The 27,935-nt window shown below is 52.6% G+C and overlaps 1 protein-coding gene and 2 pseudogenes across 1 annotated transcript; all 3 read left to right on the plus strand.

Moving 5' to 3' along the window:
- The first annotated feature begins 3,150 nt into the window (after positions 1 to 3,150).
- LOC132439234 (olfactory receptor 6B9-like) lies at positions 3,151 to 20,956 on the plus strand (annotated as a pseudogene).
- A 641-nt stretch (positions 20,957 to 21,597) lies between these two features.
- Positions 21,598 to 22,183, plus strand: LOC132439235 (ganglioside GM2 activator-like; annotated as a pseudogene).
- A 4,056-nt stretch (positions 22,184 to 26,239) lies between these two features.
- SPRN (shadow of prion protein) lies at positions 26,240 to 27,878 on the plus strand. Its single transcript, XM_060033803.1, has 2 exons — positions 26,240 to 26,468; positions 27,293 to 27,878. Exon 2 carries the CDS (start codon positions 27,309 to 27,311, stop codon positions 27,753 to 27,755), a length of 447 nt encoding a protein of 148 aa, XP_059889786.1. The 5' UTR covers positions 26,240 to 26,468; positions 27,293 to 27,308; the 3' UTR covers positions 27,756 to 27,878.
- Positions 27,879 to 27,935: the final 57 nt, after the last annotated feature.

The following is a 27,935-nucleotide window of genomic DNA, read 5'->3' on the forward strand; positions in this document are numbered from 1 at the left end:
CTTTTGGGTTGCTTTTTTAGTATTCCATTTTATTTCTATTGACTTTTTAGCTATATTTCTTATACAATAAGCATCCCAAACCCACGACAGCGTGTCTTGAATTAATATTGTAGTATTTCACATGATCCTTTTATTTCACATCCTATCTGATACTAATTCTGTTAATGATTTTAATAGCAAATACTGTATTTTTCAGTTGGAAGATTTTCATTTGTTTTTCTTCTTGTTTATCCATATCTTACTGAAACTCTCCTCTCCTTACACATCATATTCATCTTTTCTTATAATTTATTTAACAAATATATATTGTCCCATCCAGTGTAACTTTCATCTCATACATTTGGTTTTCATCTCTAGAAGTTTGGTGTGGATCTTTTATGTATCTTCCATGTCTCTGCTTCGCTTTTTGGACTACTAAGTGAGTTGCATGACATGAGATCAATGTACAAAAAATCAACTGTACTTCTATATACTAGCAACAAACAATTGCAAATTAAAACTTGAAAATACCAATTACAATATCACCAAGAATATGAACTACTTAGGAATATACCCAACAAAAGACATGAAAGATCTACACACTGAGAACTACAGATGACCACTGGGGCAAATTAAAGGCCTAAATAAATCAAGAGATGCTCTGTGTCCCTGGACCAGAAGCCTCAACATCATTAATACATCGCTTCTCACCAAACTGATCTGTAGTTTCAATGTAATCTCATCCAAAGCCTCCCGAAAACTTGTCTGTAGAAATCGACAAGTTTATCCTAAGACTCATGTGGAAATTCAAAGGACCTAGAAGAGCCGAAACAACTTTGAAAAAGGGTAACAAATTTGGAGGACTGACACCACCTGGTTTCAGATTTATTATAAAGCTACAGGAATCAAGAAAATGCATTGGTGTTAAGACAGACAAACAGACGAATGGAACTGAATAGGGAGACCAGAAATAGATCCACAAATATATGGACAATGGATTTTTATCAAAGCAACTCAGTAGAAAACAGTGAACTTTGATCCATACCTCATACCATATGCAAAAATTAACTCAAAATGCATTATAGACCTAAATGTAAAATCTAAAATTATAAAACTTCTAGAAGAAAACATAGGAGAAAACCTTTGTGACCTGGGATTATGCAAGTATTTCTTAGATATGACCCCAAAATACAAAATATAAAAGAACCAATAGATAAATGGCCTACATCAAAATTTAAAACTTTTCTTTGAAATAGAGAGCACAAAGGACAAACGACAGACCGAGAGAAAATACTTGAGAAGCACACATCTAAGAAAGGACTGATATTCAGAAGATATAATGCACCCTCATACGCAAGGATAAGCAAATCACCCAATGATCTAATAGGCAAAGTATTTGAACTTCATCAAAGAAGAAACAGGGATGGCAAATAACCCTCTGGGGAATTTCAAATTAAAACAACAATGCAGCCCCTACAGGCCTGTCAGAAGGACTGGAATTCAAAGACCGCCGAGTGTCGTCGGTGAAGACGTGGGGCAGCCGCGCTCACGGTCTGCAGCCGCCCGGGGAGGGTGCGGCATTTCACAGCGAGTTACACACACCCCACCACGCGATCCCGCCGTCTCACTCCTAGGTAGTTACCCAGGAGGAATTAAAGCCTGTGCGTATGAAAGGTCTTGTGCAGGAACGTTCATAGCTGCATTATTCACAACAGCCGAAAACTCAAGCAACAAAAACGGCTGGCAACAGGCAAATGTGGCAAATCCACACAACAGAAAATAAAAAGGGTGAACTACACGCCACAGGGACATGATTCCATTTACATGAAACTGACTGACAGGGACAGAAAACAGGTCAGTATTGCCTGGAGAGGAGGGGCCGGGGGCGGAGAGGAGGAAGCTCTGGGCTGGTGGAAATGCATGTTCTCTTGGTCGTGGTGAGGGTCTCCTGGGTGTGCACATAAGTCAAAACTGACCAAACTGTATGCTTTTTATGTGTGCTATTTAGTGTGTCAATTACACCTCAAGAATGCTGTGTTTAAAGAAGGAAAAGCCTCCCACAGAGAAAACCCCAGGCCCAGAAGCAACAGAATCAGCAATGTGTGCAAAACATACTAATTACGTCCAAGCTGGCTTTTCTCCAGGAGCGCAATGTCGGTTTAACGTTAGAAAATCACTGTAAACTCCCACATTGAAATACTACGAGAGAAAAATCACAGTCATCTTCAGAGATGCAAAAAAAGTATATAACATTCAATATACATTTGATAATAAATAAATAAGGTAAGACTTTGTAAACTAGAAGTGGGAGGGAATTTCCTTAATCTGATAAGAAGTGTCACCAGAACACAGCTCGCAGCCAACGTCCTACTTTCTGAGATCAAAAACAGGCTACTCTCACCAGTTCTATCTGACTTTGCCCTGGAGGTCTTAGCCAGCGCAGTAAGTTAAGAAGAAAATCATAAGTGTTGGAAACTGTCATTCTCACAGACAAGGCCACTGGGAATGTGAAAATCCAGAAGAATCTGCAGATAGGTTAGCAGAACTCAGAAGAAAGTTTATCGAGATAACTGGATAACTTGTCAATAACAAGTCACTCGTTTTTCTATATGTGAGAATAAACAGAAAATGAATTCTTTTAACTAGATACACTTTATAAAAGCAACAAAAATAATAAATATCTAGGAATTACTCTAATGAAAGAGGTGGAGGCTTTATGAGAAAACTGAGTGACACTGAAGGAAAGTTTAAGGAAGGAAGGAAAGGCACCAAGTTCACAGAAGACTCAGTCTTGCAAAGACGTAAAATTTTCCCGAATTAAACTATTGAAGGAGGGGGACTAGACGACAGAATGATTCTAAAATTTACACGGAATCCAATGAGTGGGAATATCATCCAAGTCAACTAGAAGCAGCCCTCAGCAGCCCCTTTTGGACGCGGTCCGTGGTGGTCGGGGGTCTCCTACAAGGGCCAGCTGGGCAGCGTGGGGTGGAAGCAGAGAGCAGCGTCTAGGAGTACATTCCCTCCTCCCCGCAGACACCACCAGGCACCTCCAGGGGCCAGGCAGGCCTCCGTGGGGTGAGGAAGTGAGGGTGCCGGTTACCAAGGGGCAGAGGTGGGAATTTCCATGCTGATGCTGGAAGGAAAGGAGGTGAAGACCCAGGAGCCGAGATGGACGAGGGCCCTGGAGGTGTGGGGCTGGGGTGCAGAGCTCAGCGTGCCCTGGCGCAGGAACTACTGGGTAAAGATAAGGTCTCTGGGGGAGGCAGGAAGTCCGGCCAGCCTGTGGCTTGTTTTCCGAGAAGGGGTTGGGGGTAGAGTTTAGGAAGCCTTCCGGGAAGGCAGCTCATGCTGCAGAGCCAGAGATGGGGGCTCTGCAGGGGGTGGGTGAGTGCCAACCCTGGAGAGGGGGGCAGCGCTCACTGCGGTGGGACCAGGGGTGCTGTGGGAGTGACCCAAGAAACAGGCAGGCCAAGAGCGGAAGCTGTGGGCCGTGGGAAGCCGGGGTGTCAGTGCGGAGGGGCTGACGAGGCGTGGGGTCCAGGGCCCTGGGAAGTGGAGGTTGAACCAGCGGCCGTGAGCCGAGAGGGCTGTCCACGGATGCCTGGGCTCCCGAGAAGAAAATCTCCAACCGTGAGCCAAAATCGTCAACAAACAAGCGAGAAGTCCCAGCAGTTCTGCAGCCTGAGGCAGCCCGTGCCGAACAGGCCTCCGGGAGAGACATCCGACCCGTCAGTCTCTGTGGGTGCGCGGCGGTGCCAGGTCCCAGGAAGGTAGGAAGGCGCAGCGGTGGGGAGACCTGCCCTAGGAGAGCAAGCCCTGAGCGGACTGGTGGCGCGGGTGGGCGGCCAGGGAGGCTCACGTGGGGCCGGAGCCACACCCCCTGGAAGGTTCTAGCGGGCTCTCTGCCGCAGGCAGAGCCGGGGGAGGCTGAGGCCACGGTGCTGCAGACAGAGGTCCACAGGGTGGGCGGCCCTGCACCGGAGCCCACAGCTGCGCCGCTGCGCCCAGGCCCAGCAGGAAGAGAGTGAGAGTGGACACACCACCCACACCACCACCACGTCTCAGAGTCCTCCCGTGGTCATCAGGGCTGGCCACGTTCTCAATCACTTAAAATTACATCCTGAATACATTAGCTCTGGCATCCTGAGAACATGGTGGACCAGGCGAGGTTAAGGACATCATCAACAGCTAAAGAAGACCAACCTCACCAGCCTCGCCGGGGCTCACTCCTCCCCGCCAACCTGCCCGCTCCAGGCTCCTTTCCCATCCCACACCCTCGGCCGTGGGAGGCCCCAGGCCTTGGGCCTCTTCTCAGCCTCGTGAGGAAATGCCATCGTGCCCAGACGGACCCCCGAAGGCTCACCTCCACCCCCAGCCCAGCTCTGGACTCCAGTCTCACACGTCCACGTCTCCACCTGACTGTCCTTTCATCTCCAAATAAGCATACAGAAAACTTACTTCTGACTTCCACCGAACCCCTCAATCCCATGGCTCCCAGAGCCTGGGACTCCTGGCTCTTCCACACCTACGTCCAATCCATCAGCCAAGCCCACGGGCTCTGCCCCAGAATCCATCCTGTGGTGGATGTGACTGACCCACCACAGTCACACTAGAGTGCACGCTACAACCTGCAGCCACAGCCCCAGACCAGACCCTGGCGCTTCGTTCCTTTAAAGCAAAGATGCATCTGGCCCCGCTCTGGTCAGAGCCCTGCACCTCTCCCTGAGAAAGCCAAGCGCCGAGGACACCAGCAGGCTATGTGCACTGACCACTGAGGGGCGCCCACCTCTGAGCTCGGCCGTGGTTCTGCCCCAGGCCCCTCCCCAGCACGTAGCCCACGCCGCAGCACCCTGAGGCCTTTGCAGTCACCATTGGCTCTGCCTGGCCCTCCTTCCCCTGCTATCTCCAGTGCCCCTGGGCCCTCAGGAGTCGGCACGAGCCACAGCCCTGCCCTGCACCCGGCACGCATCACCACCCGTGGGCCCCAGGAGGGCCTGCTCACCAGCCTGCCATCCACCTCCGCCAGCACGCCAGCTCCATGTGGCAGGAACTTGTCTGTTCACTGCTGCATCTGAAGTTGAGAGCCCAGGCGGAAACCAGTGAGGACCCAGCAAACGCCTCTGAACGATGAAGGAGTAAAGGACTTCTGTAAAATGACTTCAGGGCAGAGGGACACACAGCCAAGCTACCCCCACCCGGGACCAGCGGGGCAGCTGGAGTGGCAGCAGGGCCCTCTCCCACCTTTAAGGGGCCGGTAAGCTGTCCCCTGCAGCCTGTGGGACCCCTTCTCTGATTCAGCACAGAGACTGATGGCGAGGTCTGCGCCCCACGTGCCAGGAAGCGGCCGAGGCCCCTTGCGGGTTCCTGGGCAGAGGGTCCTAGGGCCGACACCCCTTCGTGCCTCACTAAAGGGTTTCTCCGTCCACCTCATGTGACCCTCACAGTGGACCACCGGAGAGCAAGGAGGTAGGTGACCATGCGGCCGGCCGGGAGCCCCAGCCACTCGGAGCAGGCAGCGTGGAGCCCACCCAGGACAGCAGGGTCTGGGGCACGGCCCAGGCCGCTCCTGTGCCCCCAGCTCTGGCCAGGGGTGGGCAGTGGTTTCTACCCGAGCCCCCTCTGCTGCATTGAGCGGCCGCTAGATGGCAGGGTGTCCACCTGCACCCACATCCTACCTCTGTCACACCGGCTGTGGTCCCACAAGGACAGCGGGGGAGGGCAGGTTTCCCTCTGGGCTCTGATTCCCGCCACTCTGGCTGACAGAGCTAATCACAGGACAGGAGGGCCCCTGGGCGGAGGCCTGGCCTCCCAGGAGGAGCTGCGGGCCGTGTGGGTGTCTTGTGCACCGGCCCCTGGGACGGGTGGGGGCTGGAGGGGGAGGAGCCTGGCCCTGTCCTCCTCCGCCTGCCTCTCCCTTCTGTGGGCTCTTTTCATGTGAGAAGAAAGTGACTGAGGATCGACGTCAGCCTCCCATTTAAGACTCGGTTATCCTTTGGAAACACACTCGTGGGCTGGGAGGCGGGTGGTGTGGGTTCCCAGGCTGCCCAGCCCCCGGCCGCTCTCCCCACGCAGAGGAGGCTGTGGTCCGCTGTGCTTTCCCAGAAGACCAGACTCCCGTTGCTGTGAAACAGGGACCTCAGAGGAGGCGCCTGCTTCCATCTCAGGCATCGGCTGCTGTCTCCCCCGAGACGGTCTCTTTACTGTGGAGGGAATCTCTGCAGCCAGGCTCATCCCTTTTGCATCCTCAGAGCTCTATCCTGGGAGGGATGCACCTGGATGGTCGCAGGGAACGCAACAGTCCTGGGATGGGGAGATCCGCAGGCCCGGCGTCCAGAGCTGGGTTCAGCTGTCAGCAGGACACACGCTGCAGGAGCCCCTGGTCAGCCTCTGCCTGCCCTGACCCAACCGAACACCCGTGCAGAACCTGAGTCCCTCTGAGCGCTCGGGACCAGGTAAGGAGCCGCGTCTGCCAGGCCCCTGCCCCAGAGAACTATCGGGCGCCCCATGACAAGTGAGCAGAGCGTGGGCAGGGCTGGGCTTGAGCCCAGCCCCACCGCCTGAGACTGCATCAGTCTCAGCACAGGTGGGGCTGAGGGTGTGTGTGCCTGTGTTCCCGTGTCCGAGCACATGCCTGTGTGTGCCCATTCCCGCAACAATGGGCAGCGAGCCAGCCAGGGCTGTCGGCAGCCGGGTATGTGTCTTGACTGGCCCCCGTGTGCAGGGCAGCGTGTCTGTGGTAGGGGGTTTACCCTTGTGTCAGAGCCGTGTTTGTCCATGTGTTTCTGTGCAGGTGGCATGCGTACAGGGACGTCTGAGTGTCTCTCTGGGGCACGGGCCCTGCTGTCTCTGTGTCTTCATCTGCCGGGGGGTGTGGTGTCCACGTGAACGCCTGCTCTGCTCGGGGGCCTGTGGGCTGGGCGCGGAGGGTGCAGGCACCTGTGAGTGAATCTAAGTCTGGGGGACGGTGTGTGGCTCTTGCGCTCGTGTTGGGTTTGGGGAGCACGTGTGTTGACTGGTACGTGGTGGTGCAAGACGGGGACCTTGTGGTTTGTCCCCGTGCATCTGTGTGATGAGAACTCAGGCCCACCTCCCACCCCATCAAAGAAGTGGCCCTTCTGCTCCATCTTTCAGACTGAGAAACAGGAGCTGGGTGAGTACAGATCTCTGTTCCAAGTCCCACAGCCAGTCAGCGGCAGCTCAGAGCAGACATGGCTGTCAGGAGCCATAGTGGGAGAGTGGAGACGGGGGCCCGGGGTAGTGGTACCCAGGCCCTGGCCACACGGGCGGCTGACACCACACCACCGAGGTCTGACGAGGCTCCCTCTTCTGCCTGGAGTCGCCGCCGCCCCTGTAGCCACCAGGCACCCCAGGGTCTGTAGCAGGTGAGCTCAGCCAGGGTCCCGCCATGACCCCGCGGGACAGCTGAGAGAGCAGAGGCGCGGGGAGGGCAGCTGTCCTGTCCAAGGCTCAGGTGGCCGGGGGAGGGCAGGGTTTGAAGCCGAGCTGCCCATCCCAGAGCCCACACCCTGGAGCTCGGGGCCCTGCTACCTCCTAAAGTCTTTGCAGGATGAAAACGGGGGGTTCCTGCCACCTGGAGCAGACACGAAACAAGGGCAGAGATACGAGGCTGAGGTTTCTGTTCTCCAGATACATCCTGCACACGTGATGCAGCCTGTTCCAGCAGGGGCCAGGGCTGGCGGCAGCATCTCCCCTGTTACAAGGAATTGTCTTCACGGGCTTGAAAGGACCAGGTCCTAAAGACAGAAGTCGGCTCCCCTCCCGCCCTCGCTGGGCAGCCGGCTCTCGACTGGGTGTTACTTCAACGTCAAGTGTGTGGACCCACACAGGGCCCCGTTCTGAGTCCCGTACAGTGCAGACAAAAAGCTAAAACCCCAGCCACACTACAAATGAGTGGACTGACTTTTATTTTGCCCGCGCCATGTGGCATGTGGGATCTTAGTTCCCCAACCAGGGATCGAAGCCGCGACCCCTGCAGCGGAAGTGTGGAGTCCTAACGACTGGACCACCAGGGAAGTCCCTGGACTGACTTTTAAATGGGCTTTGGAGACCTGGAAGCTCACTAGGATGTCTGGAGGGCCCGTTCTTGGGACTGAGCGACAGGCTGACGTGGGGCAGGGGGTAGGGACCCAATAGGAGGGAGCAGAGCAGCTGCTCTGGTGGTGACACGTGCCCAGAACTCCAGAGACAGAGGCCCAGGGAGGACACACCCAGATATCTGATGGCGAGACCCCAGTCCTGCACCCTGGTCCCTCCAGATGGGAGCTTGGATGGAACTTCTCTGAGAAAACTTCCCACGAATGCCCAGAACCAAGGACACTGACAGTGGGGGCCCCAGCCCAGTGACCCTTCCTGGGTATAGTCAGCATTTTGGGCCTCTCCAGTGCAGGCTGAGAGCTGAGGGTCACCAGACATCTGATGAGAGCCTCTAGCAGGCAAGATGGAGCGAAACTAAGGAAGGACTGGAAGTCAGAGGAAGCAGAGCTCAAAGGGAAAGAATTTTGTGAATATCCTCGGACATGAGAAAACATGGATTGCGTTGTTGAAACAATAAAAACTTTTTAAAAAGAGAGAGAGAGAGAGTGAGAGGGAGAAACTTGCAAACTGGAAATATGATGGCAGAAATAAAATTTCAGTAAGGATTAGAAGTGAATTGAAGAAATCGTTCAGAAAATCAAGGCAAGAATTGACATGCAAAATGGATACCAAACACGTTTCAAAATCAGGGAATTGGCCCGGAGATCTGATATCTAAGCAAGAGTACCAGAGACGCAGAGGAAACCATGGGGAGCTCCAGACCCAGGCTGGAGAACTGAGCACTTCAGATTAACCTTTTCCTGGAGGACAACCAGATAAGGAGAGTGAACCACGTTTTAATCCTAAAAGCAGCAAAGGGACAAGAGTCAGTGAGAAATTGCCAGGCTGAGGAACAAAGACCACCGGTGTCTAGTGCGGGGAGCCCAGACTCGGCCCTCAGGCCAGCTGAGGCCCTACAGACCCCACAAACACGGTGACCCTGCAAACCCACAGCCTGCCTAGGGAGGGGCTGCACCCTGGGAACGAGGGTGACTCAGGCAAGATCCAGCTCCCCGGGGCCCAGGACAACCACAAGTCGAGAATCCTCAGAGCATGAAAGTGCAGACTTTGAACTTGGAGTCACAGGATTCTAAACAACCAGCACCACCATGTGTCTAGAGGAAGTAAAAACCAACAAAATCCCTCCTGGAGGGAGGGATTACATCAGAGTAATGCCAGTCATTCCTTCAAATATTGCTTCAAATATCATCTTCAGCACAAAATCAAAGGTGAGAAGGCGCGTGAAGAAGTGAAAGATGACGAGCAGCTGCCAGCATAGGACTCAGGAGAAACTCGACGAAACAACTGTATTTACGAAACCCAAGGGGGCAGAACAAGCAGAAGCGGGAGGACACAGTAGACTGAACAGCCATCAACTTGACCTACTTGACACCTAGAGGACACGCCACAAGACACAGAAGAATACATGCTTTTCAAGTGCACATGGAACACTTACCAAGATAGACCCTTATTCTAGGCTGTAAAACAAGTCTCAAATTTAAAAGAATTGAAAGTGATGCAGTGTATGTTTCTGATCATAATAGAATTAAAATAGAAACCAATAAAAGAATAAGATACCTGGGAAGTCTCCAAATATTTGGAAACAGTACACTTCTAAATAACTTGTTAGTTAAATGAGAAATCAAGAGAAATAAGAAACTGTTTTTAATGAATATAAAAACACAACATATCAAAAATTGTGGGATTCTCCTAGAGCAGTACTCAGGGAAATTCATAGCATCAAACACCTATGTTAGAAAAGAAGAAAGACCTTAAATCAATGATATCAGCTTCCATATTAAGAAACTAGAAATATAATAATAAACTAACCACAAAAATAAGCAGAATAAAGGAAATAATAAAGATCAGAGCAGAAATCAGTGAAATGGAGCACAGAAAAAAAAGAGAGAAAATCAATGAAAACAAATGCTGGTTCTTTGAGAGCATCAATAAAATTGATGATACGGGGATTTGCCACTTGTACAGACATTCAGGACCGACTGGCACAGACCTCAAAGGAGACTCCTGAGGGGGCTCTCTTCTGCCCCGCCAGCTCTGGCTGCTGTGCTCCTCCCCTGGTCCTGATCAACAGCACCTGTGTGGACCTGGAGAGGTGCTGTAGGCCTCAGGTTACTCTCAGTGAAGACCTGCTAGAGCAGACACAGGAACGCCTTTCAGGTAACTGCTGATTCTAAAAATATTTTCAGTCTTACAGCCCAGCACCCTTTCCTTCACCACCTGTGTTCTTCTGCGCTGAGCGACGAATCACCACAAACCTAGTGGCTCAAAACCACACACATTTGTTATCTCACGGTCTCTGTGGGGCGCCGGCCTGAGCACAGCTGAGCTGGGTCCTGCTCGGGGCCCCAGGCTGCAGTCAGGTGGGCTGAGTTCTCATCTGAGGCTTGACCAGGGCCGGACCCTCAGGCAGAATTTGTCTCCCTGCAGCTGTGGGACTGAGGTCCCATTTTCTTTCTGGCTGCTCTCGGCCCGAGAGGCCACCGCCGTGCCCTGCCCTGGGGCCTTCCCACAGGCCTTCTCATGATGGTGGCTTGCTTCTTCAGGACCAGCAGGGCCAAGCTCAGACAGCGTCTTACAGGACGTACCGTGGTTACAGGAGGGACAGCCCCCCACCTTTGCATGCTTACTGGTTCCCATCCACCCTCAGGGGCTTTCTGTTGTCCTCAAAATATTAGTAAAAATGGCCTGGAGATGAGCTGGGTTCACTCAACACCCTAGAGCTCCTTTGCCCAGACAACTGTTGGCCAAATTTATACCTAAGCCCTTCCTTCCACTGCTTAACCTCATAAAATTCCCTTTTCAAAAAATCTTTATGGGACTTCCCTGGTGGCACAGTGGTTAAGAATCCGCCTGCCAATGCAGAGGACACGGGTTCGAGCCCTGGTCCAGGAAGATCCCACATGCCATGAAGCAACAAAGCCCGTGCACCACAACTACTGAGCCCATGCACCTAGAGCCCGCGCTCTACAACAAGAGAAGCCAGTGCAGTGAGAAGCCTGTGCACTGCAACGAAGAGTAGCCCCCGCTCACTGCAACTAGAGAAAGCCCACAGGCAGCAATGAAGACCCAATGCAGCCAAAAATTAATTAATTAATTTTTTAAAAATCTTTATTCAAATTACAGAGGAGGGGAATGTAAGGTGAATTTTAACAAAAGTAAACCTTGTTTATTGATAATGATGAAGCTGATGTTACCAGGAAGAAATTTCCTACTATGTAAGTGCAGGGTGTAATGTTTTTCCTTAAAATGTTGACTTTAAAGAATGTTCCTTGCAATACAGGCAGCTAAGTCCAGATTTTATTTCTGACCATGGAGTAATTCCTGAGAAATACTTGGATTATATGCCTCAAATGGCCAGGGACTGTGTCTCCTACTGCTGTATTTACACCTAGTATGGTGTACCTAGGACAAGAGCCGGGCCTCATTAAACACCTGGCAACTAGCTGGACAATAAAGTCCGTGCTCTGGGGGGAGGGGAAGGTTCCTATCCACTCTCGGGATTGTGCAGCACGGGAACACAAGGCTACCCCAGGCCCCATCACCACACCACTGTCCCATTCTTCAAAATTAAGGTGCAAACACACTATTGTTAACCATAAGCACCATGTGTTCAGCAGAGCTCCAGAACGTACCTTGCATGACAGAAACTTTATACCCATTGAAACACAGCTCCCCTTTCCCCTCCCGCAGCTCCTGGCAGCCTCCATCCTCCTCTGTTTCTATGAGTTTGACTCTGTTGATGCCTCGTATATGTGGAGCCACGCAGCATTCATCCTTCTGTGCCTGGCTTATTTCACCGAGCACGTCTTCCAGGTTCATCCATATTGTCACATATAGCAGGATTTCCTTCTTTTTTAAGGCTGAATAATATTCCATTGTATGCACAGCAAAGAAAACCATCAACTAAATGAAAAGACAACCTAGTGAATGGGAGAAAAATATTTGCAAATGATATTAACCACTTTGGAAAACAGTATGGAGTTTCCTCAAAAAAATTAAAATTAGAACTACCATATGATTCAGAAATTCCACTCCTAAGTACATAGCCAAAGAAAGTGAAAACACCAATTCTAAAAAATACACACACACCAATGTTCATAGCAGCATTATTTACAATAGCCTAGACATGGAAGCAACCTAAATGTCCATCGACAGATGAATGGATAAAGAAAATGTGGTATATATATACAATGGAATATTACTCAACCATAAAAAAGAATGAAATAATGCCATTTGCAGCAACATGGATGGGCCTAGAGATGATCATTCTAAGTGAAATAAGTCAGAAAGAGAAAGACAAATATCATATGTTATCAATTATATGTGGAATCTAAAAAAATGATACAAACTTATTTACAAAACAGAAATAGACTCACAGACATAGAGAATAAACTTATAGTTACCAAAGAGTTTGGGATTAACAGATACACACTAGTATATATAAAATACATAAACAACAAGGACCTACTGTATAGCACAGGGAACTATATTCAATATATTGTAATAACCTATAATGGGAAAGAATCTGAAAAGGAATATATATATGTATGTATGTATATGTATGTATAACTGAATCACTTTCTGGTGCAAGAGAATTGAAAACTGGTACTCAAGCAAATACTTGTACACGAAGGTCCGTAGCAGCACTATTCACATATTGCCAAAAGGTAGAAACAACCCTAAGAGATGGATAAAGAAAGAAAAGTTGGTATATACTTACAATGGAATATTATCCAGTCATAAAAAGGAATGAAGTATTGATTCAGGCTGCAACATGGATGAAGCTTGAAAACATTAAGCTAAATGAAAGAAGCCAGACACAAAATGTTACATATCATATTGATGTCATTTATACGAAATATCTAGGATAGGTAAATCCACAGACAGAAAGCAAATTGGGAGCTGACTGGTTCATTTTATGTTATGTGAATTTCACTTCAATTTTTAAAAAGGAAAAAAGAAAAGAATGTCAAAAAAGAAGGAAATACTTAAAATATTTCCATGAATATATAGATGAACATTATTCTAACCTCAGAGTAGCCAAGAATGTCCTTTAAAAGCATGTGAATCAGGGACTTCCCTGATGGTGCAGTGGTTAAGAATCCGCCTGCCAGTGCAGGGGACACAGGTTCGATCCCTGATCCGGGAAGATCCCACATGCCGCAGAGCAACTCCGCCCATGCGCCACAACTACTGAGCCTGCGCTCTACAGCCCACGAGCCACCGTTACTGAAGCCCATGAGCCTAGAGCCCATATGCTCCAAAACAAGAGAAGCCACCACAATGAGAAGCCCTCACAATGCAACGAAGACCCAACACAGCCAGAACTAAATTTAAAAAAATAAAATAAATTTATTAAAAAAAAAGAATGTGAATTGTAAAAAAATAAATATTGAAAATTTTGACTGTGTTAAAATTATGACCTTTAACACCTCACCAGAGAAGATACACAGATGAAAAAGAAGCCTATGATAAGATGGTCAACAAAATTTACTAGAAAATTGCAAATCAAAATAAGCAGGGATGGGCTTCCCTGGTGGCGCAGTGGTTGAGAGTCCGCCTGACAATGCAGGGGACACGGGTTCATGCCCCGGTCCGGGAAGATCCCACATGCCGCGGAGCGGCTGGGCCCGTGAGCCATGGCCGCTGAGCCTGCGCGTCCGGAACCTGTGCTCCGCAACGGGAGAGGCCACAACAGTGAGGGGCCCGCGTATCGCAAAAAAAAAAAAAAAGCAGGGATTTCCCTGGCGGTCCAGTGGTTAAGACTCCGCGCTTCCACTGCAGGGGACACGGGTTCGATCCCTGGTCAGGAAACTAAGATCCCACATGCCCCACAGCACAGCCAAATAAATAAATAAATAAATAAATTTTTTAAAAAGGAGATACCACTACTCACCTATAAGAACAGCTAGAATCCAAAAGCCTGACAATGCACAATGCTGGCAAGGATGTGGAGCAAAAGGACTCTGCTTCATTGCTGGCGGGAAAGCAAATGAAAAAGCCACTGTGGAAGATAGTTAGGCAGCTTCCTAACAGCTAAATGTAGTCTTGCCATGTGATCTAGCAGTCACACTCCTAGGTATTTGCCCAACTGATCTGAAAATTTATGCCCACGAAAAAACCCGCATGCCAGTGTTTACAGCAGCTTTACCCATAACCACCCAAAACTGGGAGCAACCAAGATGCCCTTCAATAGGTGAGCAAATAATAAACTGTGGTCCACTTAGTGCTAATTCCATCCAGTGGAATGTCATTTAGCACTAAAAAGGAATGAGCGATCGAGCCACGAAAAGACATGGCTGAATCTTAAAGGTACATTGCTAACTGAACGACACCAGTCTGAAGAGGCTACACACCGTGTGAGTCCAATTTTATAACATTCTGGAAAAGGCAAAGCTGTGGAGACAGTAAAGGTCAGTAAGTGCCAAAGGGCTGGGGGCGGAGAGAGGGTTTAACAGGTGAAGTTCGGAGGATGTTAAGGCAGCGGAACTCTTCTGTGATAGTGTAATGGTGGATACATGATATTGATACTTGTTAAAACCCACAGAACTCTACTGTACAAAACGTGAACTTCAATGTATATAAACTTAAAAAAAAATCATTTAGGAGGCTCGGGGACTCTAGATGGAATGCAGAAGGTGGCAAACAATTGAACTGTATAAGGAATGCAAGAAAAACCTCACTGCAGGACGTGGGGTGTAAAGGTGCTAGTCTAAGTAACCGTGGAAATGAGTGGAGTCTGTAAGACCAATGGCAGGAGAAACTACACAGCACTGTGCTCTAGTTGACAAAGATTTTTCCTAACAGAGTACAGGTTAACAATTCTACCACCACTTTGCATGTAATTGGAATGTAACTGGAATTGGACAATTAAGTTAATGGATGATGGGCAGTGGGAGCCAGGGGTTTCACTGTCGGAGTGGACATCTACAGATAAGCACAGCACGGAGGATGGGATGGTCCATGTGGTGACGGATCAGAGCTGGAGACATCAGTAAGGTCTCCTGTTTGGCTTAGCACAGATACAGGTGTTACATACAGAAATACGTGCGGAAGTGTGTGCACACAGGTTACTGTACACACAGGTCTCCTTGCTCTGTCAGGCAAGGGGGCCTAGAGATAACAGTATCCTAGTAGCGACAGGCACTGCTGGCACCCAGAGGTTGCTTTCTTTCTTTTTTTTTTTTTTTTTGGCCGTGCCTCGTGGCACAAGAGATCTTAATTCCCTGACCAGGGATCGAACCTGTGCCCCCTGCAGTGGAAGCTCGGAGTGCTAACCACTGGACCACCAGGGAAGTCCCCAGAGGTTGGTTTCTAATATCATCGTATAATAAAAGGTACCAGGGCTCCTTGGGAAAATGGCTGATTCCAGGTATAGCAGGAAATGTGCAGGATGAGCCTGGGGCATCTCAGCACCAGAAAGTAAGTATTCAAAAGAAAAGCCAAAATGACGGGGCGTGTCCAAGGGGCCCAGGAATCATCTGAGAGCTCCCAGTGACAAAAGCTGGGATGGTTCGAGCAACAAAATAATTAGAATAGCATCAGGTTATAACCCAAAGTATGAAATAAAATCCGTGAGTCTGTACTGATATAAAGGACTGATTGGATAAATAAAGAAATGAGGAGAAAAGACAATCTTCCATGCAAAAGAACTGCAAGTGATTTAGGTCTATATTCCTTTCTCAAGGAGGGAGAGCGTGACCGCCCCCCCACACACACACTCCTTAAGTGTGGGCTGATGTAATCATCTCCTTCCAGAGAGGACAGTGTGGAAGGCTGGTGGGTAACCTGACAGGAGAGATGACACACGGCCTCAGCCAGGTGATCAAGGTCAGCACCAGCACTGACGATCCTTGTTGACAGTATGGACCTCTATGGACCTCTGATACGACGTGATGAGAAGGACACTTTATCTCTGTAGTCTTCCCCCCAAAGATCCTTAACCCCAGTCTAATCATGAGAAAAACATGAGACAAACCCTAATTTGGGGACATCCTATAAAAGAGATAACCCAAACTCCTCAAAACTGTCAAAAAAAAAGAAAAGTATGAGAAGCTCACAGCCAAGAGGAACTAAGGAAGCATGACAACTAAATGTAAAGTGGTTTTCTGGAGGGGGTCCTGGGACAGGAAGAGAACGTTGGGTAAAACTAAGGAAATCCAACTAAAGGATGGACTTTACTTGATAATAATGTATCAACATCGGTTCATGAATTGTAACAAACATACCCCACACTAATGTAAGATATTAGCATTAGGGGAAATTGGGTATGGGGTATACGGGAACTGTCTGTACTAAATTTGCAACTTTTCTGCAAATCTAAAACTGTTCTAAAATAACTGAAAAATTAAGAACTCTGTTCATCAAAAGACATCTTAAAGGAACTGAGAAAAGCTATAACCTGGGGAAAGATATTTGCAAAACATGGTAAAAATTAAAAATCACTAATGAAGTGAATCAAAGATGAACCAAAAAATGAAGAGATAGACCATGTTCATGTATTGGAAGATTCAATATTGTAAAGATGTTAAATCTCCCCAAACTGATCTAGATTCAATGCAATTCCAATAAAAATTACAACAGAATTTTTTTATAGAAATCAAGTAGCTGAATCTAAAATTTATGGAAAAGCTAAGGAACTAAAAGAGCCAAAGCTACTTTGAAGAACGAGAACAGTCAGAACGCTCGCACCAGCTGCTTCAAGCCTGTAAAGCTGCCGTAATCGAGGCAGTGCGGCGTCAGAGAGGACGAGCTGAGGGACAAATGGAACCGAACAGGATCCAGAAATAGACCCATGAACACAGATCACTTCCCAATACAGGCCCATATTCTAGAGCATTAAATAAATCTCAAACTCTAAAAGATGCAAAATTATGCAAAGGATGTGCTCTGATTACAATGAAATTAAAATATCTGGAGAAATATCTCCAGAAAATTTCCAAATATTTGGAAATTAAATAACACTCTTCCAGACAACCATGGTCTATCTATATAGTGGAACGGGCACAGACACCCTGGACATGCCTCAAAAACATGCTGACAGAAGCCAGAGACAAAAGAGGGGATATTGGGTGGTTCCGTTTCTCTTACATTCTAGAAAGAAACAGAATTAATCTATGAAGAAAAGAATCAGAACAGTGGCTGCCTCGAAGTGGGGGATTAAGGGTTGACTGGGAAGGAGCATGCTTCTGGGGTATCTTGATGAGGTGCGGGTTCCATGCGTGTGTGCATTCGTCAAAACTCATCAAACTTAACACTTAAGGTCTGTGCACTTCACTGTGTAAATTACACCTCAATAAAGAAATTTAGAAAAGGATATACAGAGAACTCCTGCAAATCAATAAGTAAAAGGTGGCACCATGGAGAGAAATGGGCAAAAGACACACACACACACACACTCACACACACAGGCATCTCACAGAAGCAGAAACACTCACTGACACTAACCATAGCAAGAGAAGCAGCGAAAGACGATTCACAGTGAGATGCTATTTTTAGCCTCCAAATTGGCAAATATTAGGAAATCCACCAACACCATCTGTTGTAGAGGATGTAGTTCAATGGTAGGAGTGTAATCACTACAGCCACTTTGAGGAAAGAACTTGGCATTTTCTTGCAGTTGCATGTGAAGTTCAGCCCCAGCACCCCCATTCATAGGGGCGGCTGCAAGAGAAACCCTGGCGCCCCGCACTCAGGAGCTGCGCACAGAGAGCAAATGCACAGACCGCGAGGCAGACACGATAGAATGTTACTGCGCAGGCGTCAGAATGAGCGCAGCACAGCTGCCACGAAGGGTAAGAATCTTCGCAACAGAAAAAGCAAGACCCAGAAGACAGCATGTAGCATGATACCCTTTGTTATGACGTTTGAGTACGAGCAAAACTAAGCAATGTGTTATCTATAATTAAAATGCTTTAGGCAGCAGGGGAACCCCCGTGAGTGGTCCCTCTGAGAGGGAAGGAGGGGTGGCAGAGGGGAGGAACTAAGGTCACTTATTAGCCACTGTGTAGGTCTTGAGTGGAGAGCCGGTTTACAAGAGTCCCTTACCTTATTTTATACCAACGAATAAATAAATGCTCTGCATGGAGAGGAAATAAAACGATTGCTATAGGGTAGCAGCCCCTCCCCTTTGGACCTCAGGGAAGGGCCTTGAGACTGGGAGCCAGTCTCAGGCGTCACCAGGGCCAGGACACCTGGAGGGCAGGTGACAGGCCGGGCTCTATTTGTCCCACCCCTTACATCATATTCCCCCCTCACAGTCCCTCCGTGGACCCTGCAAATTGCTCTGAGTCCCGCTGGTGAGAATGCCAATTAGCATCCTCCAGAAGACAGGGCTGGGGGGGGGGGGAAGCCTCTAATGAGCCCCAGAAAAGCCACCTGGGCCCTGAGGCAGCAGGACCCAATGAGATGCGGCACTTCCCCTAGACCCTCCCTGGAGACCTTCTGCGAGGGGAGGGGTGGGGTAGGTTGGCAGTGACCTTGGTCTTGAGGCAAAGGGTCTGGGGGTGCTACGAGGGCAGCACCTTCTGGGTGCCCCCAACACCTGCCACCAAGTTGCACGGCATAGACAGCAGGGCACGGGCTCCTGGAGCCCCCAGCCCTGATGTCCCATGTCCAAGCTGGCCCACCAACCCCGGTTCTGCAGCCCCTTCTCAGGCCCAGCCTCTTCTGCCGCATCGCCGACGGGTCTCACATCGCCAGGGACTGGGACACAGTCCTCAGTCCCCTCTGCACCCCCCACCAGCTCTGAGCCCTCCTGCAGCCCCTTCCCAGGGGGCTGGGCACTGGGCGCCATCAGTGGGGGTCTCCAAGCCCCTTCGAGGTGAGCCAGGAGCAGCCACCAGCTCAGCCCCGGCCCAGGGAAGGTCAATGTAGAAGGAACCGGCTGAGGGTCGCCCAAGAAGTACACTTGCCGGCGGGAATCACCCTCCCCCTCCAGCGCGCCCCCGGTCCTGCTGGACAGACCCCAACCTCGCAGAGCGGGGGAGGGGTTGAAGAGGAGCTGAGGCCCCAGGAGCCCCTCACCCACCAGCAGGGAGCACTGCCCGGCTCCGCCCAAGCCCGCCCACCTCCCTGCCACTCGCCCATCCGTCAGACACCCAACTCCTGGGCGTCCTGGCACGAAAGTCCCAAACTGCGAGGCCCTTGAAAGGCTCTGAGTGGACCGATTCCACCATCCCCCAAAGGCCACTTTGATGCTCAGAAAACACAGGATAAAGACCTCAGGTCGGTTCACGGAGAGTCATGTGGGGACACCAAAAGTGGGGATCAACCCTCCCACCCCCTCCCCCCAAACCCCCTCCCCCACACCCCTCCCCCCACACCCCCAGCCCTGCAAACCCCTGGCCCAGGTTTTGCTCACCCCTGGAGAGCCGGCTGGCCATCTGATGGAAGTGGTGTCCTTCCTGAGGCCTGAGGGGCCCTGGCCAGAGAGCAGCACAGAGCAGCAGTCCCTGAGGGCCCACGTGGAGGAGGCCAGGGAAGTGCCCAGACACACAGCCTAAGACGGCACACCAGGCAGGCAGAAAGGGTCTTCTCTCCTGCTATGTGTACACATACACCTGTGTGTGAGTGTGTGTGTGTGTGTGTGTGCACGGGCACACGCACTCCCATGCCTGTCCGTGTACCTGGTGCTGGGACAGGGAACAGTACGCACCTGAGAGCACCCACATGAGTGTGGAGGTAAGAGGTGTATCTGCGCGCAGCGGTGTGCAGGCACCGAGGCCCCCTTGCCAGGTGTTAGCTCAGGGCGAGGTGCGTGCTGGGCTGAGAGGGGGTCAGTGCTGCAGCGGCTTTGAGAAGGGTTACAGTGCCCCATGCAGCTCTCACGGCCCGGCCCCCTGCCCAGCACACATCACACCTGCATCTTTCTGCTGTCCAGGGTACTCAGAAGTGACCCCCCTGCCAGGGAGGGCTATGAGAAACTCCACCAACTCCACTGAGACCTTGGTGACAGATGTCATCCTGCTGGGCTTCCCTGGGCTGTGCCACCTTCAGGGGCCACTGCTCGGGTCATTCTTCACGATCTACATGGTGACTGTCCTGGAGAACCTGGCCATCGTGGTGACCATCAGAGCCAGCCAGCCACTGCACACACCCGTGTCCTACTTCTGGGCCAACCTGTCGGTGCTGGAGACCCTCTACACCTCGGTCACTGTCCCCAAGCTGCGGGCTGCCCTCCTGGCCTCGGCGAGGACCGTCTCCTTCTCAGGCTGCCTCACCAGCTGCTCCTCTTCCTCTGCCTTGGCTCCCCTGAGTGCTTCCTCCTGGCCACCATGGCCTGTGACCGGTTCCTGGCCATCTGTCGCCTGCTGCGCTAGCCGGCCATCACGGACTCGAGGCTCTGCTGAGTCTAGCCCTCAGCGCCTGGCTGGGTGGCTTCCTGGTCTCCTTTGTGTCCATGGCTCTCACCTCCGGCCTCAGGCTCTGTGGCCCCAACGTCCTCAACCACTTCTTCTGTGACATCTCACCCCTGCTGCGGCTCTGCCGCTCCGGCACCATCACCATCGAAGTGCTGGACTTCGTGGCAGCCCTGGCTGTGCTCGCGACCTTCCTGCCAGTGACCGTGGTCTCCTATGCCCACATCGTGGCCACAGTGCTGAGCATTCCAGGAGGCTCCGGCCACCACAAGGCCTTCTCCACCTGTGCTTCCCACCTGGCGCTGGTGGCCATCTTCTACACCACCACCATCTTCACGCACACCTGGCCTCACGCCGTCAGCTCCTTCGACTTCAACAAGCTGGTGTTCAGGGTCTACTTGGTTGTGACCCCACGGCTCAACCCCAACATCTACTGCCTGCCGAACCACGACATCAGCGAGGCCCTGGCCAAACCCCACCAGGCCCCTGGCCCCTCCTAGCACCAGCTGCAGGGGGAGGAACTTCAAATCCGTCCCCCGGCATCTGCTCACAGCCACCAGCCCACACCAGGCAGGCCATGGCTCTCTCCCAGTGCAGCCAGCAAGCTCCTCTCTTCCCCCCTCACCCTGAGACGGGAGCACAGTGGGAGCTGCCGAAACTCCGAAGGCTCCAGCTGCCTCTCACAGGGAGCTTCAGCACCCGATCAGGGGACAGCTCCTCAGCCCAGGACGAGCTCACTCCGAGCTCCCGGGAAGGTCCCCCTCCACCTTCACTCCCCCGACCACCTGTGACCTGGTCAATCTCTGGCTTTCCCCCACGCCTGGAAGCTTTCAAGATCTTCTTGTTGTGTTTGGTGTCCAGGGTATGCTTGTGTGTGTGTGTGCGTGTGTAGTTATCATGCTTGGAGTTTGTCACGCTTCTAGAATTCGAGACTTGCTTTCTCTCATCAGCCTTGGAAAGTTATCAGCCATTACCTCCTTAAACACTGCATCTGCCTTATTCTTCCTTCCTCTCCTTTTGGTTTCAGAAGTGCGTGTATGTTGGAACGCACAGCTTTGTATAACCAATACGGGCAGGCATTTAAAGGCGTTGTCACCTCCACAGAACTTGTAGTTAACCCAGTGAGGACCCACCCTCTGTGATGAACGCCCTGATGCAGGCCCCATTCCCCATCTCCCTGGGCTTGCTTCTCGCCGGCCCAGCAGCTCCTGCACACATCCTCTCGAAGGCTCTCCAGGCTCGGTGGCGTTTCCTGGGGTAACTGCGATGAGGGGAAGCACCCTGCGGTGGTCAACAGCCTGACTGTGGAACCTGACCCCATTGTCATTCCCAGGAACGTGACCATCAATGCTGCGGTCAGGACCACTGTGGGCCTCAAAGATCCTCTGAAAGTGGTATTAGCTCCGGAGAACGAAGTGGCTGGCTTTTGGGTCAAAGTCCCAGGTGTGGAGCAACTTGGTAGCTGCGCCTACGAGAACTTCCGTAATGTGCTTGAAGTGTTAACTCCCCTTGAGAATCCCTGTCCAGAACCCCTGCACACCTGTGGGCTTCCCTGTCACTGTCCCTTCAAAGAAGGCACCTACTCACTGCCCAAGTCTAACTTCTTCCTGCCTGCCCTGCAGTTGCCCAGCTGGCTCAGCAGCGGGAACTACCCGTCGGAGATCATCCTGAGCAACGGGAAGCGTCTGGGCTGTGTCAGAGTCTCCGCCTCCCTAAAGGGCAAATAAGGTGGCACTTGTCACAGCAGAATGAAGGGGTGTGAGGAAGGCATCCTCTCCCTCTGTCTTACGTTGGCCAAGGCCAGATTCTACTCTCTGTCCTTTCTACAATGATGACACTCCCCCGCTGAAAGTCATTTTATGCCACCTACAAAATCGTTAGGCGTGGGCCAGCAGCCCTAACCGAAGCGAGGATGAGCCTGGTGGTTTTTGACAGCCCAGGACGTCTACTGGGCTGGCCCCTGCATTTTCCTCCTCACCCCCGTGGCTTTCTCTCTAAGAACTCAACTCATTTTCTAAACAGTCAAGGAAGGGGGCTAACGTGTTTTGTGACCCCCTGTTCAGACTGACCCAGTCTTGGTCTCCTGAAGTACCTTTATGACTTCTCTCATTGATTTTGTGTGTGTGTCACCGACCTAAAAGCAGAGTGAGAGTACTAACAGTTTTCATTTTACTCCCACCCCCTCTTACAATGAAGGGTCTGAAGGAGTCGATCTCAGTCTGTTCCTCCATTAACTTCTATGATTTAGTGCTCTTTTCTAGACTTGCCCAGCTAACAGTGGGGCACAGTGTATCCTGGGGAGGCACGGCATGTGATGGGAGAGATATCTGAGAATGCTCTATGTGTTTAAGATGTCTGCGAACTCAGGTGCCTGCAGGGCAAAGCGCAAGACATCAGTGGACCACGCAGAACATCACATTGTTTCCGGGCACATCTTCCATCCTTTCCTTCGTATAACATAACCGATCCGAGGCAGCTGCTGCCCAGTCTGGAGCTGGGGGTATAATCAGGGATGAGGGGACTGGGGTGAGTTGGAAAGGGCACATCCGGTCCGTAGGGACAGCTGCTGTCTAGCTCTAGCCAGTAAGCACCACAGGAGGATGCAGGCTTCGTCAGCTCTGCCTGGTCGTTGGCTCCCCAGCTGCGGGGGGTGGTAAGCAGTCGAACTGCAGAGCCTGTGGCTTCTCCAGTGCATGGCTGTCTCCTGGTCTCAGGCCAGACTTTACTCTGATCGACAGAAGTGGTGAGAGTAGGAAGCTTTTCTTGTTCTATTTTTTAAGGGAACACATTTAAAGGCTCTCCACTAAGTATGATGTCTGCTGAGGGTTTTTTTGAAATACAGCCTTAATCGAGTTAAAAAACTCATTTCAACGACTAGTGTTCTTGGCATTTTTCCCACCGATGAGTGTTGATGGAAATCAAACGCTTGACAATGGTGATCGTATGACAATATGCAAATGCACCAAATCAACATGTTGGACACCTTGCATTTACAACATGTTACATGTCATGTGTATTTCAATTTAAAAAATAACATTTAAAAATTAAGAAATGGCTCTCTTCTGCTCAGGCCCATGGCATGTCTTCATCCTGCCAGGAAGCTCCGTAGCCACTGACAAGACCAGAAGCGGCCTGATAAACGGTACAAGAACCAGAGCCCAGAGGGCCAGCCCTTACGGAGGCGCTTCTCACGCAAAGGGAACTGTGCTCAGAACAGTAGGGGTTGGAGCCAAACAGCCAAATTCTGCCGTAGGGAAGTGTGTCAGGCTTCAGTTAATGAAGGATGGCCCCCAAGTCCCAGCCTTTGCACCCAGTGATGGTTGTTTGAACTTTACGGAGGAAAATGATGAAGTTCTGGTTGCTGGATTTGGTCGCAAAGATCATGCTGTTGGTGACATTCCTGGAGTCGTCTTGTAGGTTGTCAAAGTAGCCAATGTCTCTCTTTTGGCCTTAACGCAAAGGTTAGAAGAAAGGACCGATATCGTAAGTTTTGATGGTGACGGCACGATAGTAATACGTTTTCACATGCAAAAAACGCCCCAAAAAACAAACCAAAAAAAATTAAGAAATGAAATGCTTTGTATTCTCCTTCTGAGAAAATCATGAGCGTTCTTCTCCCTTGGTGCAGCAGTGAGTGAAGCACGTCCGCATACTTGACGATGTTGAAAGCACCTGGACCTGAGTGGTGCGACCTGCTTCCGATGTACTCTTGGGCTCAGTGGCTAACATTTTATTTAGATTTTTCATGTTGATATTTAAACATAAAATAGTCTAAATTTTTTTCTGTGCTTCCCTTACATATTTTAAGAGAAAAGGTTTAGGGTCTCGAAAAGGGTTAATTAAGCCTCAGCCCGTGGCTCCTCCTACGTGGTGCCCTTGGTTCTTCTCTCTCCTCCGAACAACTATCTGTCAGACTCAGAGCCCAAAACCGTGCCCTTTCTCTCATATTTGCTATCGTTTGCTGCTCATGCAGGGAAATTTCCTTACCTTTATAATTCAGTTCTCCTGGTTGTTTCTCAGAGGTTCGTTCTTAGCCGCGACCTTTGTCACAGCATCCTGTTCTTATATAAATAGTATCCCCCCAGCTTTTCTGAGCCTATGAGTTGGAATATTTTTTGTTTGTTTCTTAGGTTTTCTTCTAATTCCTCAAACTTCTTGAGCCTTTTTTTTCACCCCATTTCTTTACCTTGGCCTTTCTCTGTTGTGTTGCAGACTTTCTGTCTTTGGATGCCTGATAAACGCTGTTTGCTGTTCACACTTTAAAGCAAAGCAGTGGGAAGGCTACCTGGAAGCTCCCTGTGCTCGGCAGGGCCCTTGAGAATGAGGGGGCAGGGACGGGCCATCGGGCTGGGGACCCTCTAAGTGCAGGTGACGGAAAGCACTCATCCAGAGAAGGTCCACGGCGTCAGCTGTGGCGCTGCCTGACCCGGGAGGTCGAGGGGGCACAGGGCCCGACTCACTTGCCCTCGGGCTCCATGTGAAGGCTCCACGAGGGTGACAGGTCCTCGCATGCAACGGCTCCAGGCACAGCCTCCCGCGGAAGGAGAGCGGCCTCTCTCAGCAGCTCAGACCGCGGCCAGGGGCCTTACACCGGGAAGCAGGTCCACGTGGCCAGGAAGAGCCACAGGGCATGCCACATCCCCTCACAAGACCAGGGGAGGGGGCAGTCACAGTCAGACCCATGGGCCGAACATAAGAGAGGGCTGGCTCCCCAGGGCACACACAAGGATGCTTTGACCGGAACAGGGAAAGGACGCTGAGAGGCCAAAGCGGCAGCTGTCCCCAGCAGGCCCCACACCGCGCCGGGGCTTCCAGGTGCTTCCTGATACCGTCAGAGAAACGCCCTTGTTTCCTTGGGGTGAGCAACACGCTGGGGGCCGTTCTGTGCGTGGGACCGGGGGTGGGGGGGGCTCAACCAGAGAATGCAAACCTTGGACGAACCCCCATTTCTGTCCCTACCCCTCCTGCCATCCATCACCACAGCAGCCCAGTCCCTGAGGCTGGGCGGGAGGCTCTCTACTTGGCCGCTGCCCCTCTGGCCCAGGTGGCATTTGAAACCCACAGGCCCTGAGATTGCCCAGGAGAACGTGTGGAGCAGCGGTGCTGAGCCTCCAGGGACCACGAGGGTCTGATGGAAGCTGAGAGATCGAATCACATAACAACCCTCTGAAGTTCAGGAGGTCCCTGTGCCCACCTCCGACACCATCAAGAGGGCCTGGTGTCCCCAGGTGGAGTGGCTGGGGTGAAGGCCTAGAGTCAGTGGGTGGAGGGGAAGAGATTCCAGAGGACAAACCAACCTTGGGAAGCAAGACAGCACCATTTCAGACGTGGCCCCAGAGTCCCATCCGGCCGGGACCGGGGAGGCCCGCTGGCTTGAGCAGTCGGGTTACCGGTGGCGGGGCTACCTGAGGACCCCCGGAGGAGCCTGAACAGTGGGCACTAAAGGGCGGGAGGAGGGGGGCCCACGAGGGGGTGCTGCTCTGGGACTCGGCCCTGGAGAGCCGTCCTCCCCTCTCTGTGCACCGCGGTCAGGAGCTCAGGGTCCGACGTCGCATTCTGTGGTCCCTGTGTCTGGGACACACCCACCCCGGGAAGGATGGAAATGAGGAACGGGAGAGGGTGGGGTGGGAGAGGTTAGGGTTTGGGGCGGGTGGAGTGGGATGGACTGTGGGAAGGTGGCGGTGTGCGCACCGGGTGCTGAAGACAGCGGGGGAGAGGGTCCTGTCGAGAGACAGGACCCGGGGGGGGGTGCGGGGGGGGCCGCTAGGACGGGGCGCTGCGCCTCGGAGCGCCTGCCTTTATCTCCTCCCTTCCGTCTCCCGGGGGATGCGCCTCCGCGTCTGCCCACCCCCAAGCCTAGGGCGGATGCCTCACGCAAAAGCCAGGCTCCGCGGTCGGCGCTTTGGCGGTCGGCGCTCGGCGCTCCGCGCAGTCTCCGCCGCAGCTCCGTCCTTCCCGCTCGGCAGCGGTCCCTGGAGCGGCCGCCGCGGTTCCGAGCGAGGCCCGTGGCTGGTAAGGCCGGGCGGCGGAATGTGGGCGCGCACCGGGAGGCTGGGGCTGGCGCCCGCCGGGCTAGAAATGAAGACGCAGCGAGGGGCCGACAGGGCCCGGGCGGAGGGTGGAGCCTCCGGCAGGTGGTCGCATCCCGGTCCCCCGGCCCAGCAGCTGAGCCAGGCGGTGGGGGCGGGGGGGGGGAGCGCGAGGCAGAAGCGGGCGGGAGGCGACCCTAAGCTGGGCCCGGGCCTGCGGCGGCGGGGCGGGGTCCGCACAGGGTGACGAGCCCGCGAGGCCCGAACCGGCTCTGGCCCCGCGCAGCCCCGGAAGGGGTGGGAGGGCCGGGTCGAGTCTCACCGTTGGTCCCTTCTCCAGACCCCGATCTGGTTCCTTGGGGACCCTCGGTCCCTGAGACCCCAGGGTGGCCTCTGGTCCTGCCGAGCCCTGGAGACCGGAGTCGGTCCTTCCAGAGCAGCCCAGAATACGGGGCCCCCTCCCCAGGCCTGAGCGCCCCCCGTCCACCGGAGGGTGCTCACCACCGCCCATTCTTTGCCCCTACTCCACCACCCCCCCCCCAAGCACAGAATAACCCGCAGGTGCTGAACCCTCTCACCCCCTGCCGCCCCTTCCCAGTTACTGAACAAGAGCCCACGCCCTCCCCAAGCCTGAGTCCCTAATCCTCAGGCATTACAACCTCCTCCTCTTAGCCCACGCCAGCCTGGTCCGGTAGTGCTCCAAGGTGCTGGGGCCCCATGTACCACCAAATGCTGAGCCCCTGTCCCCAGGCCCCGGGCGCCCTGGGCCTCGCAGAAGCTGAGGTCCCTTCCTCCATCCTCCCGCAGGTTTTGCTCCACGAAGATGAACTGGACTGCCGCCGCGTGCTGGGCTCTGCTGCTAGCGGCCACCTTCCTCTGCGACAGCGGCGCGGCCAAGGGCGGCCGTGGCGGGGCTCGCGGCAGCGCCCGGGGCGGGCTGCGCGGGGGCGCGCGCGGGGCCTCGAGGGTGCGCGTGAGGCCTGCGCCCCGCTACGCCGGCTCCTCGCTGCGCGTGGCCGCGGGAGCGGCGGCGGGGGCAGCGGCGGGGGCAGCCGCGGGCCTGGCGGCGGGCTCGAGCTGGAGGAGGGCCGCGGGGCCCGGGGAGCACGGCCCAGACGACGACGAGGACGGCGCACCCGGCGGCAACGGAACGAACCGAAGCGTCTACAGCTACCGGGCGTGGACTTCGGGCGCGGGGCCCATGGGCGACCCTCACCTCTGCCTGCTGCTGGGCGGTGCCCTGGGCGCCCTGGGGCTGCTGCGGACCTAGGCCGGGCTGGGCTCGGGGGCCAGATCTGCCCCCAGCCCGCGCCTGCCCCGCGAGCCACCACAGAGGCTGCCCAGCACTGAGCACCCCTTGCCTCCACTGCCCAAGGCCTCTGAGCCCAGAGGAGCTGCGTGGCCAACTCCCGACAGTCCAGCAGCCTCTCCTCCTATGACCCAGAGGCAC

The sequence above is a fragment of the Delphinus delphis genome, chromosome 16, assembly GCF_949987515.2.
Source record: "Delphinus delphis chromosome 16, mDelDel1.2, whole genome shotgun sequence".
NCBI classification, from domain to species: Eukaryota; Metazoa; Chordata; class Mammalia; order Artiodactyla; family Delphinidae; genus Delphinus; species Delphinus delphis.